Source organism: Gossypium hirsutum, chromosome D06, assembly GCF_007990345.1.
Source record: "Gossypium hirsutum isolate 1008001.06 chromosome D06, Gossypium_hirsutum_v2.1, whole genome shotgun sequence".
Lineage (NCBI taxonomy): Eukaryota > Viridiplantae > Streptophyta > Magnoliopsida > Malvales > Malvaceae > Gossypium > Gossypium hirsutum.
Window position 1 is genome coordinate 55,429,448 of NC_053442.1, and position 14,856 is coordinate 55,444,303.

The 14,856-nt window shown below is 32.9% G+C and overlaps 1 protein-coding gene across 4 annotated transcripts; it reads right to left on the reverse strand.

The window, feature by feature from the left end:
• Positions 1–942: 942 nt before the first annotated feature.
• LOC107900608 (cullin-associated NEDD8-dissociated protein 1) lies at positions 943–14,413 on the reverse strand. 4 transcript variants are annotated; one of them, XM_016826270.2, is made up of 29 exons: positions 14,312–14,413; positions 13,713–13,810; positions 13,381–13,550; positions 13,011–13,221; positions 12,478–12,643; positions 11,803–11,932; positions 10,692–10,806; positions 10,415–10,569; positions 10,201–10,324; positions 10,069–10,119; positions 9,913–9,995; positions 8,225–8,309; positions 8,049–8,150; positions 7,863–7,961; positions 6,999–7,109; positions 6,764–6,847; positions 6,507–6,647; positions 4,755–4,847; positions 4,537–4,658; positions 4,289–4,451; positions 3,965–4,204; positions 3,436–3,675; positions 3,174–3,350; positions 2,917–3,063; positions 2,686–2,802; positions 2,007–2,175; positions 1,623–1,700; positions 1,399–1,537; positions 943–1,223 (listed from the first exon to the last, which is right to left on the reverse strand). In XM_016826270.2, the coding sequence occupies exons 2-29, from the start codon at positions 13,746–13,748 to the stop codon at positions 1,127–1,129; spliced, it is 3,645 nt and encodes a 1,214-aa protein (XP_016681759.1). In that variant the 5' UTR covers positions 13,749–13,810; positions 14,312–14,413; the 3' UTR covers positions 943–1,126. The 4 variants fall into 4 exon arrangements, with proteins under 4 accessions (XP_016681759.1, XP_016681760.1, XP_040951840.1 ...); XM_016826271.2 differs by having other exon boundaries at positions 13,713–13,805; positions 14,312–14,406; XM_041095906.1 differs by having other exon boundaries at positions 14,325–14,367.
• Positions 14,414–14,856: the final 443 nt, after the last annotated feature.

Genomic DNA, 14,856 nt, shown 5'->3' on the forward strand with positions numbered 1-14,856 from the left:
TTTTTTCCACATTGATACCTAAATTCAACGACTAAATTCATTATAATCTTTGAATTTAAAAAGAAAACCACATTAATACTTAAACTCTACAACTTAGTCCATTATAATCCTTGAATTTAAAAACAATATATACAAATTTAATGATAAGACACTTTAAAATTATACCTAATGGAACGACAAAACCTCAGTCCCACAATCAAAATTCTACTTTTCCAAATTCAAAAACCAAATTAAAATATCAGTGAAAAAAATACAAATATAAAACCTCTGTTTATTGAAAATGTTAACCATGACCTTTATTAAAGAAGTCAAAATCCAAACCATCCTATGGATTTCTAACCATCCTCTCCAAATGAAGCTTGCTTTTTTCTTTCTTCTGAAAAGTGAACCCAAGGGAAAGCAAATATTTTTGGAGAAGTAAAAACCAATTAAAGTATTTGCTTGACTCCACTGTATAAAATTATATTTTTACTTGTGCATATAACTATTTCAAGAGTACATTCGTAATGAGTTTAAAAAAAATACTCTTGTTTTATGTTTAAATACTTTTTTGAATAATTTTAAATATTTCTTTCTAAAAAGATTGAAAATATTAACACTGTAGCAAATATTAAATTGAAATGGAATGAAGTAATTGAAAATGAATACATCGAAGTTATAGTGGCTTTAACAATTATAAGGCAGATAGAGATAGAGCAAAGCATGTCAGCTACGGAGTAACAGTGAATTTAACATCTGCCCTACCCACGTCACTGCCATCAAAATTTTTCTTAAAACACAGGTATCCTTTTATTCATGAAAATATAAATAAAATTAAAAATGAGTAAACACAATCACCCCAAAACAAATAACCCATATCACTCTGGTAAGACGGATGAAAATAAAAACCAATGGAGAGAAATGTCTTGCAATTTAGCATGAAGGAATGGTTGAGAGAATGAAGGTCCAAAATATTATTCTATAATATGAAGATAAAAGAGAAGCATGCAGTTGCAGGATGCAATCATACATGAACCAACTCAATATCCAACAATTATCATCTTTCACAACAACAATGTTCCCCTGGTTTCGGATATAAATCCAATCCGATCAAACCTTACCTACTTTACACAATTAGAAGATTACCTCACTCGTTCCGGATGGAGTAATACTTGTCCCATAATGTTGGAGATTTCGATATTTCACTCATGAGATTCTTCAACTTCATACTGCTATCTCCCCCACTGCAACATAAAGCAAAAATGTCATTCAACTTGGCACACAAAAACAATTGACAATCAGAAAGACAGTTGCATACATATAGCCATCAATTTAAAATCTTAAAACTCAATTGCCTAGTAAAAGGTCAAGAGTGAAAAGGAAAATCATTGCACTCGATTATGTGCAAGAGTACAAAACCTTATTCGGTTCAAGGATGCGATTGCACGAAGAGCACTACGGATCATATCTTCATTACGATCTACTTCCTGTTTGACAGCATCTTGTTTGGGCTTGAAATTAATTGTCTTTTGAAGAGGGTCCACCAGTGAGTCCAACACTGAATATCAAATTTGAGACAATAAACAAATGAAAATTAAACAATGATCAGAATCTCGGTAAAGATAATTCACTGCATCACTCACCTGGTAATACAGCAGATGGACATTTATCAGCAAGTTTTGAAAGGATAAGATGGCAAGGCATCTTAACATCATAATGATCTGGCAAAAAGCCAAAAATCTAAATCAGTATAATGATGTAACGCAAAAAATGTATTATCTTGAGACAAATAACCTAATTATTATTGCCATAAGATTTGTGAATAATGAATAAATATGGACTTTTGGCCGAGAGAATAATTCAAGACATAATAATTAAATTTATTTTCATCATCGGATTTTGGTTTCAGGTACAGCTCATGATAAAACTATCCTATGCTTAAAAAAGTAGCTAATTGGTATAATAATTAGTCATCTAATTATTAATCCCAAGGCTTATAACCACAATACAAACGGGAGGCAACTCACCATCAAGTCCAGATTTAAGGTACGGAACAATGAAAGATGAGGGGTTCACTTGATCAAGACAACTATCCAGCAATGTGTCTACACACTCAAACGCTGCCTTCCTTAGCTCAAGGCCATCATCGACGATGTGCTTGAAGGGACCAAGGTCAACAGTTCTTATCAATTCTTTCTGCAGCAGGCCAGAATTTAAAATAACATAAGAAAATGCAGGGATGCCTACCAGTGAATGGAGAACGTGGAAAAGAATAGGACAAGTAGAAAAGTACAAGCATAAAAAGGAAAGAAGCAAACAAGATTAACAAATGAAACCATGTAGCCCTACACCAGAAATGAAAAATCATGATAGATAACTCGGAGACCAAATCCTCGAAGTTAACAAATTATAAGCTAAAACTTCTGATAGAATCCCTCTTCTATTTTGACAGTTACAGGAATTAAACAAAAGAAAACCAAAAGATTTGCAAGGTAAAAAAGTAAATACAACCCAGAAAGTTACCATTAGGGGACACCTCATAAAGTAACAACATTTATAAATAAATAAAATAAAAAAACTGCTAATTGATTAAGAAGAATCAGGGTTTTGTCGCATGCAAATGTTTTAGTCAACAGAAAATTAATTTAGCAACCTAATTAACAGCAAACCATCAGCAAAATCATCATAATGTAAACTTTTAGCTACCTTAACAGTCGTTTGATCATAGAGAAGCGGCAATAATTCAGGAAGAAGCCCCTTAATTAAGTTAGGCTTATTGTGAGCAAAAGTACTTAAAGCCAACACAGCTGCACGCCTAACATGCTGCATTGATGATTGCAGATAAACAAGAATAAGTCAAGAAATATAAGAAACCACATAAAAGCTTTTCTTTTTTATTTCCTGTTGGGTATTTATCAGGAGTAGAAGGGTACTCACTCGATCCTGATCCTTGATAAGCATAAGGAATGAAGCAATCTCAGGATAAATGATCTCATCTATCTTCTCTGGCCGCTCAACAATAGAATATTTTACGGCAATGACAACTGTTGCCCTAGTGAATGCCGCTGGACTGGTTGTTCTCAACTATAAGAAATTCAAAATTTTTAAAGTAACAAAGGCACTATTAAATTACACCCACATGACAAAAGCTCGGCAGAAGTACAAAGGGCATCAGACTTGTGTTGTGGAAATACCTTAAGTGCTGGAATGAGTTTTACAGGTTCAATAAGTGCAATTTTACCAAGGCACTCAGCCACCACATTTCTGACCCCCTCTTCCTCGCTTTCACAGTGGTTAAAAAGTAATTTCAGAATTTTCTCAACACTTGAATCCTGAAATTCTGCTTTATCTACAGATTGCCTTACTATAACCTGCAAGTAAATTTAACATTAACATAGATGCTGCATCAGACAAAAATATCTGGTTAGGTTTGAGCACCACTTCAAGAAAACATACCTCCTTAAGAGAATGAAGCAACAGGTATTGTTTCTTCTGCTGGTTATCAATCTGGTCCAATATGAAAGGTAAATACTTGGAAAGATTCCCGACAGCTATATTGCCAAGCGCATAAGAAGCAGCAGACTTTATCTCTTCAAAAGGAGATTGGAAGGACTCAATAATTATAGTCTCTATATGGGCATGCGAGCTCAGATCTTTCCTCCTCCCAATCTCCCCCAAACAGAGCAAGGCTAGATGCTGTTTAATATATATACATACATAAAGTACAATGTTAGAAGATCGATTTGAAGCAGCAGATACAAATAAATGACAAACACAAAAAAGGAAAAGGAAAAAAAATGAATCAATACAAAAAGAAATAAGACCATGCTTGAATTACTAGAATCCAAATCCAACAGAAAAGAAATAACATCAAAATAAATAAGTAATACACACACTAGCCCATTGTCAATTTACTGGCAAGAATAACAGCAATACAACAGAAACATCGAGAAGAAACTCGGAAAACAGGTAAAAGAGAAAATACCGAATTGGTTGTGCCATCATCTTTAAGGATGTCAGTGAGCATTTTAACCGTAGATGAACATTTCTGATCACCTGCAGCGAGACAGAGAACAGCCACACATTGAGCTATTGAATACAATGCTTGTTTTGCAACACCGCCAGATTGAGGAGATGGTTTTGCACTAGAAAGAAGAGATTCCAGTAATGCATCAAAACTAGTGTTTTCCGAATACACCAAACCAGCAAAAAAATTCTGCAAAGCCTGAAATTTCCAACAAAGAATGCCTGTAAACACAAAAAAGGATTTTACAGCAGATGTAACCTCATTAAATTGAAAAGGAGATACCAAAAGTGCCTGGCCCTGCAGCAACGAGCTCTTGATCAATGTCAGTGCTTGAGGAAGAACTCTATTTCTAACAGCAGAACCAACATTTCGGCTAGATCTCTTGTCGGCCATTAGGGTGCAGCAGAGTTCAAGAGCAAGAGCCGTCATATGCAAGTCAGAGTCACTAACATAGAGAAAAAGGGTTTAGGAAGCCTCAAAACGAATATAACCATGCAAAAAAAATAAAAAAGGTAAAGTAGGAACAGAACCTAATCAGAGTTGAAAGTTCCACAATGATAACTTCATATGCAGACGGGCCAATTTTATCTCCATAGGCTACAATTAATGAATTTAGTGTCCCGAGTGTTGCCTGCCTTAAAGCCCGATTTGCCTGTTTTCCAGACCAAGGATATTTTGGATCAAACATAACTACATAAGTACCACAATAAAACAGTTCACTAATTCAACAAGATGCAAACTTCCATACTTTCCGCAAGAATCCGGTCAACTCTGCAATTACATGCTCCAGAACACATGATAGATCTATCCGGAGTGGAGAAGCAGCAATAACAGCAAATGCCTAGATTCAGAATTGGACAGATTATGGGGCCAAAAACTTTCATGAGCAATAAAAAAAAGTAGCTTGAACATATGCAGCCAAAGAGGTAATAAGCAATCCAAAATTAAACCAATGTGCTCCATCCAACAAATCGTAAATCAGAAACTTCAGTAAAAAAAAATCATAGACAAAGATATTACAATAAATATATCATAGTGCAACCCAGCCAGTAACATGCATTTGTAAGAAAAGAGTCCTTAATTTATTTCAGTCTGAACAATTTGGGGAGAAGAAAAATCATTCAATTGGATATTATCAGTTCCAAGAAACTGACTATGCTAAAGCCTTTAAACTCCCGTAGCTTAACATGGAGCCAAGTGTTATTCGCCTTGAACAAAAGCAACCACAAGGTAACTAATTTTTCCATCACCAATATTTTTTCAATTAAAAGATTACCACTTATCTATAGGCACAGCATTGAATTTAGAATTTAGAATTCATAATGAAATTTTGCATGGACTGTACGGAGAAAACAGCACCACACCAAAACTTAAAGCCTACAGCTTAAAAGTCATCTACGCAAATATAAATACATAAAAGTTAACCCAATTCCCCATTGAGGCAATATAATCAGTTATCCAGGATTATAATCGAGAAGCCAAACAGATTCGCAATCAGAAGATTCACAATGGACTTCCAAGAAAATAGAATACAAAAATTAAGTTCAAGTTACAAAAGTTTTTACATTACAGAGTAAGATAGACAAAAGGCTGTGATAAGTGTCACACATTCCAACAAATACCATGCCAGTATTTTGACAAAAGAGATAATCTCATAAAGGGCCCCTATAAGATATACCTATTCCATGGTGGTACCAATAATTCAAAAAAGACAAGTCTCATACATGTGTGTCAATCTAACACCAAGGCTTAATATCACTAAATGACATGTCAGACACAGCCATCATCCAGCAATGCATACGAATGCCACTTCATCTTGCCACATCATCATTAAATATATATTTTTTATACATATAAAGAAAATTTATTTTATATAAAATTAAAAGTTGGAGAACTTTAAAAACAGAAAAATTATTTTTTAAGGAAATTCTTTTAAATTTTTTCAAAAAAAAGAATTTTTTTAAATAAAAATCAGAAAATTTAAAAGTATACAGAAAAGCTGGAATATATTTTAGGAACAGAAGAGCTATAATCTAGCACAATTTTTGAAAGGTTGGAGAAGATGAGCTTTTCTGCAAATTTTGGCCTAGGGCTTCAAGTTCTCTCACAACATTGGAGAAGATGAGCTTTTCTATCTTCTTTCGTTTCAGGCTTCTCATGCAAGGGTCTCTTTTGGCTTTTGATTTTTCTCTTTTACCCCTTAGCAGGTTTTTTTGTTTTGTTTTTTTTCATTTTCATCCTTTTTATTATCTCAAATGCCGCATATTATATTTATTGCCATATGGACAACTGACGATTTAAAACTCCACGTGTTGAATTTTTATTTGTTGTCTAGCCACATATTAACAGTGTTAATCCAAGATACCAAAATAGACATTTTAAAAGTAGACACATTGAACATTTGGTTAAAGTATAGGTGCCATTTATGACATTATCCGTCGTATAAATCTAATGCTTCAACTAAAACAAATGATTATCAGAAGCACGGAAAGCAACTAACCTTCACAGTAGTAAGGCGGGTTATCTCATTTCCCATTCGATCAACAAGTACAGGAAGGCATGCATGTAACTCTGTTCCAAGGTTATCACCAAAAGTAGAAATGACAAGCCCCATGCAAGTAATAGCACACTCTTTAACCTCCTGAGAAAGGAAATAGGATTAAAAACATAACATTAATTAAACAAATCTAAAAAACAATTAAATCCATCTCAGAAGAAACATGACAGGAGGAGGAAAACTAATTAAACTCTCCTTACCTGATCTTGATCTTGGTTAGTCAAGCGAGACATTATTGCATTATAGATTGGGTGGACATAAGGTTTAAAATCAAAACCAAAACCCTGCAACAAACAATCACAATTGTAATCAATAACTCAAATGAAACATGGAATTACCAAAATAGATACATTAGGTTTATATCAGGATAAGACTTGTTCCAGCAAAAAAGAAAATTGTTAAACGGAATCTCAAATTGCAAGAGAAAGGTTCCACCTCAAGATTTGGGCGCACTACGCGAACAAGTTCCCCACATACTCTTAATGCCTCAGCTGTGACTTTGTAGTAACGCTCACCAACAGCAGATAAAACAGGACTAGAAAGATCCTGAATGACATATTTACCAACTTATTATCATAGAAAAAATAAATATTGGTCACTAAAAGCAAGATAAAACAAAAGGGGAAGAATTATGACCTCAGGAATATTGTATGCACGTTAAGCTTATCAAGACACCCAAAATTCAAAAATAATTAATAATAAAACATCATGGTCATTATTGAGAACAGATAAAGGAACTGAAATTACAGCAGCTGCGAAACTTTTTACAACAGTTTTAAGCAGATATCAAACTGTTCATGGATTAACACAGTTTCTCAACATTGTTTTAGGCAAAAATGGCCAATCCAGGACTAAGAGAACTGGAGGATATAAAGACAACAAAGAAGCATCAAGCCAATTTAACATAGTAGTCTTTACATCGCTGGAAGATCATATGAAGTTAGAAATTGAAAAGATTTAACCAAAAAATATATTCATGTCACATATAAAGACTGTAGTTCTACGAGTTGCACAATGGCATTATCTAGTTATGCCAGTAAAGAGCTTTCCTTGTTTCACTTTTTGTATATTTCTCCTAGTTACAGGAAACCAAATACCCCAGTAAGAGAGGTGGAAGCGTGAAAGGACAGCATTTGCTATTAACTAATCTTCTATATTCAAAAAGCAAGCATGCAAGCCTTTTTCAAACAATTGGTGAATGTCTTCCAAAAGGAAAAAGAAATAGGTGAATGAACTTTCTCATGAGAATCGCAAAAGCATTGAGGTTTGAGCATCCACATAAACCAAAACATAATTTACCTTAATGTAAGGGTGAAAAACGGAAGGAGAATGAGATGCCAACACCAATCTTGTAAATATAAGTGCTTCAATCTTCAGATTTGAAGTAGAAGATTTATCCTGGAAAATTTACAAATAGAAGTATTTGGAAGGATGAAAAAAATTAAATTAAATTACTTGTACACACCAAAAGTGTGAAAGTCATACATTAAGCGCCTTCTCTATTCCAGGTATGAGTGTTCCAATGTGATCGGCAAGGCAGTCTGGCAAGACAACTACAAGTTCTTTCAAAACAGAAAATGCACCAACCTGTAGATAGAATTATATGTTATGCAAAAATAAAGAAAATGCAATATCCTGCAAAGTATGTAAGGAATTCTTACCTTTGTCTTGATAGATTTCTCACGTAGCTGCCGATTTATGGATTTAACAATTTTTGGCACCTCCTGCTTCAATAGCCATCTTGGACTGCATAAAAATAGCATTTATATGTGAATAAAATTGCAAGAATGAATCAGGCTGAAAAGGCACAAGCAACCACAACAGTATTGGAAATTTTTTTATTACAGATAAATACCACAGCCAATAAAGCTCCTCATCTGGTTAAAGTTAATTAAATAGTGAATTCAAACCCTAAATTTAATGATAATGAAGATGAAGACAAGTGGCAATATTGATGATAATATCATGAACAAAAACAATAACAGCAATGATAATTAACAGGTTTAAATGAGTAAAGCAACTCATGAGGAACTCAAGCTAGGCCAATTAATGCTCAAACTCAACTCATTTGCAATTGATCTAAGATTAAGCCTAAGCCATTCAAGTAATGAGTGACTTAGAGCTTTGTAATACTAGACTCGTTTGCAGTAGAACCGACCTAAAGCTCAAGTTATGACAACTTTTAAAAATTAATATTTTATTCATAGATAAATAAAGTACTATATTTACTTTCACATTTTCAAACTTGAGTTTAGTGTTGCATTCAAGTTCAAGCTCAAGTTTCGAGCTTGTTAATCAATCTTATGATAATTGGGTTTAATGAATTTGCGCACACATAGCTTGATTATTTTTTTTGTCGATCACAAGGAGAAGAAAAAGGGTAGGCAGAGCTCTGTGGAGTTTAAGCCTCAAGTATTTTTTATCTGAGTCAAGCTCAAGAGCAGAACTATATCAGATGAGCTCAACTTCTTTAAACACCTAAAACTAACATAGTGGAGATGATGAGAACTTCAAGGAATCCAAATAAAGTTCTGTATCAAAGCAGGGAAGCAAAAATTCCATTACACAAATTCAAAGACAATTACTAATATTAACTTAGAACAGATGATGAGCTCAGCACCTTTAAACTCCTAATACTAACTGAAGGTATAGGATAAGAACTTCAGGTGTACAAATAAAGTTCTGTATCAATGCAGGGGAGCAAAATTGCATTATTTGCATGCAGTAACTAGGGAAAATAGATGCCTGCAGTTTTCAAGAACTTCTATTAAATGATTTTGAAGACAATAGAAAAATTATAACACCATACCAGATTATAAAAAAATGATGCATCCGAGGACTTTATTTCATTAAGGCTGTGTTAAAATTCTTAACCATAGTTCAAAGATAAATCAAATGATTATAAAGCAAACAAAACAGAGTAATAAGCCAGATAAACCTTCCTATTCCAATTCTTCCAAAGTTTAAATCAATTCATGTTCAGAATGCATCTGTTAAGGACACCCAAGGCTCTAGTTATCTCAGGTCAAGATCATTCAAGGTTCAAGCAGGTTTCAGATCATTCAAGTTTTAGGCAGGCTTAAGGTTCAATTATATTTCATGTAGAACCATTAAAACCATTTTTATATCCATTAACATTTATAGAGTTTCAATTCCACTTCGAATCAAGTTTAATTTGAAAAAAAAAAATTGAATGCTGTCAAAAAAACTATAAATTTTAAAAAATCCAGGTCACTCCAGATTGAACAAGCACCAATAATAATAAACAAAAAACTTGAAGTGTAAACAAAATTGAGAAAATCATGAAAATAATAATATCTTTGGTGCTTAAATGATATGAGAAACTCACCTCAGTTCATCCATGTCAGTCTGTCCCTTAGTCACATTTCCGGTTTGCCGTAGTAGCTCAATGAACGTATTAAAAACATCCATCTGCCATATGTTATTCTTTGATAAACAAACCCATATGAAGAATGAAATCTATATACCATGGCCTGAACATTACCTTGACATTCTCTTCCCTTTCTTTAGATCTATCAATTAACTTAGGGCAAGCCTGCACCAAGAGAGAATAACATCTTTAAAATGGTGCGGGAACTACCCTCAGAAGTTCAGGACAGAAAAGGCAAATATATACCTCCTCATACAGTTTACATAACATCTCAGGGCGAGAAACAATTAATGCAGCTAAACATTTAGCAGCTGCTCTTCGAACTTTCCAGCTTACATCTTCATCATCGGTATATTCATTTGCACTCTCACTATAAAACAATAAAGAGCTGGAGCTAAAAAACCTGTCTTTCATGCAGACATAAACATAAATCATACTAGAAGCAAATGAAAAATCATACTCTTCTTCCTCCTCGTGATTCTCATCATCAGTATCTTCCTCCATGTTATCAGTAAAGTTTGGATCATAACTTAAATACTCCAAAGCAAGGTGAAGAATTTCATCACAATAGGACGAAATATCCCTAGGGCAGCGAAGCAAAAAACTTTCTAGTGCCTGAAAGCAAAACTTGACCGTTATGAGCAACTCAATTATTAAATTATAAATTTCACCCCGCAAGAATTTATCAAGCACTAAAGCACAGTACACCCTCTAAGATACAAAGCCATATAGAACACCTGCAAGCTATACTCTCTTAGCTCCTCATCATTTTCTGATGCAGTTGTGCAGTAATTAATAAGCACTGGCACAGTGTCTCCAAGATGAGGTCCAAAACGATACCCAACAGCACGGCTGAATACAATGATAACATATATTTCATTAGCAACACATAACAATAAGAAAACACTGAAATCCTACCCTCAATGATTTAAATCTATAAAGACTCCACAAAGATAAAAACAATAGTGGCAAATGGTTGTTCTTCTAGCACCATGCCACCCTTGCTATTTTTATTTTTATGGAGTCTTTATAGATTTAAATCTTTGAGGGTAGAGCATTTACAACATTCAAACCTAGAAAAAATCCATACAAATATTCATATACAACTTCCATGCAGTTTTGTTGAAAATAAGCTTACCTCCATTGATACGAAAATACTCCTTATCTCTCTTTAAAAATTAGAGATCTAAGAATTCTAATATTCAAACTAATTTTTGTCCAAAAAATCACTTTAAATACTGAAAATACCAACATTTCGTTTTCCTTTTTACTTGTTCCAATTTTTTTCTTTTTTGGTTCTAACCAATTTCTTTAACACAACTCTTTTTCCCAGATTAATGGATCAATTTATTTTAACTGAAGATAATTGATATATACGATTCATTCATGAAGTTAATATATAATTGAATTATAGATTATTGTTAATATATTTAATATGTAATTAAATTAGAATATAACTTCTATTAAAATAGGACAAGATAATAAGATGGTTTTAGAATTAACTAAATATTATACTTTGTAAAAATAAATCTAGGTAAAAAGAGAAAAGAAAATATAAATTAAAATAAATAAGATAAGAAAAAAGTGAAAGGAGTGTGTTTATCTTTTCATTTTAACTTCATAATTAACAATATTACTTTTTGAAGCCCAATGATATTGTTTTCTGGTAAAAAACAGGGGGAGTAAGAAGGTATTCTTCAAAACCTATGGGGGATTAAAGATATTTTCTACAAACCTTAAGAAGGGTTCAATATTTTACTCTTCCAATAAAAATTATCCTTGTTATTAACAAATTTCAAACAATAGCAACTTCATTCATAAGCAGTATGAGGCAAAAGAGGCAATGACCTCAAAGCACCAATCATTTGAATGTTCGTGCGGATCAATTCTGATTTTGTTCCCTTACTTCCTACATTTCGTACAACTTCAATGGTTGTCTTTGCTAACAAGTCATCTGACAAGCTTGAAGAAAGAGATGCTGAAAACAAAAGAATGATTAGTCAATAATTTACAAAAACAGAATGTCAGCTTATCCAAATGATATTGCCACCTCCTCTAGGAGTTGGGATTCCAGCAATGCTGAGCTTCGATCCCCAACACTTGCAAATTCACCTTCCCCGATTCCCCTCAGTCCTTAGCATACTTTGTACAAAACTAAATAAATATGATAGGCATCCTAAAAGACATATATAAAGACTCATCAATTCTTTTTTCTTCATTCCTTACAGTTGTCATAAATACCAAACATTATATTAAGTATCAAGGAAGTCAAACCTCTACTAATTGCTCCATTTTAGCATGCGTGTATTAAATAACAAGAAATAGAAGGCATCTAGCCTTCTCCATAGGGAGCAGAATTAGTACATGAAGAGAGGGCTTTAATTGAACTGTTACTCCACAAAAGACTCCAAAGTCCAAAATGAAATATAAGTTCGAGCACATCAAAACCAAGTTTAAAGAAACAAAAAGTCAACAAAAAGGATTGCCAAACAAACAAATTTGTTTCAATTCAGCACATCTTACCAATACAAGAAACTGTCTTCTTTCTAACACTAGCTTGATTGGAATTCAATTGTGATAGCAATGCATTCAGAAGTATCTCATGGTCAGTTGCCATTAGATTTCCAAACTTGTGAAGAACATCGCATAAAATGTCAAGACATTCACATTTAATTTCTGTGCTAGTCCCCTGCAACAATATTAATAATAAGTTAATTATGAATACAAAATATTCAAAGCAAGCAGAAGAAAAACAATTTTCATATTCTTTCATTGCACAAGGACAACAGTACCAAAGTAATTGATATCAGCCTTAAAGTTCATCCCATAGTCAAGGCCCTATATATGATTAGCATGATGAAACTGTAAAAGAAGTATCTTTGAGAAATTTATCAAGCAAATATTATTGTCCATAAATCTTTGTGGAATTAAACTTTCACATTGGAACTTAACTGAAATAAGAAACTAAAACAGTACTTCAAAAGAAACACTTTCATAGTGAAATTTATTGAAGATATAAATCACAGAGCGTTGACAAGCTGTGTTCAGAAACTTGCCCCGCCAGTTATTCCTCTTATTAGTTGAGGAGACAGAGAAATTAAAACAGATTGTGCAAGAGATGGAGTAGAGATTTCAGAAATGATTGTCTTCAAAGCTATGCTTGCAATGTCGCGGTGCTGATCTTTGCCATTAAGCAATTTCTCACAGAGTTTATTGGTCATTTCCACAACTCTTGGTTCACCAACCTTCTTCACCAATGGAGCAAGACTGCAATAAAAGTTAAAATCAGAATAAACTCAAAACAATGAAATACAAGAACCAGGAAAAATCATGATGTAAACTAGTCTAGCATTATAGCGTACAAAGATGCCTAAATTATACAAACTTGTTAATGCAAAACACTACCCGAGAGAACAAAAAGCTTACCATTTGACAGCCAATCCAGAAACATCACCAGCTACATCATCAAGTTGTTGGAGGATAATGTTTGACAACTTTATCTCAAGGTCAGAATCAGCCTTAAAGCCCTCCTTGTTTAGCTCATTTAATAAATCAGAAGTAGCCATATATCTATAATCTTTATCCTTTCCAGTCATCTATAGGAAGAGATTAATAAGTTACAAAACAATATCAGATAAGCCTTTGTCATTTTTTCTTTCTTTTTTCATTCATCTATAAAGCTGAGCAAACTGTAAGAGATGAAGCAAGCACAGAGGACACTGGAAAAAAAGATTAAAACAGAATATAAATAATAATACCTTTTCTAGAATACCGGTCATTTGTAAATTTGCCATCTCTACAATGTAAAGTTCCAACAATCTCAAAGCCAACTTACACTATTCCGCCGAAATCTGCACTGAAATGGAAAAAATCAGAAAAATAAAATGAAAGCGGGTAAGAGCTTCATAGAAAAAATATATTATATATGCAAAAACAAATTTAAAAATAAAGGAATTAAGAAGCAGATCAAATTCTACCAAAAAATAGTAAGTAAAACGTTTATAACCTAAATTGTCAAACACAACTGAAACAAAATAAAACAATATTCAATCTGCATTATTGAAAGACAACCAACTAAAACAGAATGAGTAAAGGAAACAAAAAAAATGAATAAATAAACAAAAAAACGAGATTATTGAAAACGATTAGAAACCTAGAAGATATAGCAAAGACAATGTGATGCAAAAAAAAAAAGTTTTTTTCTTAAAGTGTGGGTTTGAATTCTTGAAAAGTGAAAAACCTAGTCAATTAAACACAAGCAAGAATCTATAAGTGCACAAACAAATCAACAGTAGATTCGGCTGATAATACGAAATCACAGGTGAAAAGTATTAAAAGTAATTGTTAGATTAAGTACCAGAGCGACGCACAGAGAGTAAAAAGAACAGGCAAGCGAAGATACGAGAGTTCTCCTCTATATTTTGTTTGATCTATTTCGCTATTTAATGAAAACTAGTGGGTTTAGTGAAAATCGATTTTTATGTATTTTTTAAGGTGAAAATATGTCATGGATCCCTGTATTCTTCTAAAATTTGGATATTAGTCCTTATACTTTTATTTCTAGGAATTTTATCTTTCTACTTTTCAAATTTCAAAATTCAAATCAAATTGTTAATACTATTATTTTTTTAAATTTATTAGTATGACATTTTAAAATAAAAAAAATACTCACAGTACCAAGGACAAAGCTAGAAATTTATCTCAAGGGGACAAGATTAAATTATATTTTTTAAGTTAGGTTAAAAGTATAATTTTATCACTATATTAACATATTATTTCCTAATTTTTAAATGGACTATAAAGAAATCTTATCATCTTAGGGGCCGAAGTGAAATTTAGTCATGATATTAACTTCAATATTCAAATTTTTTAAAGGGACTAAAAGAAATTACATTTGATATT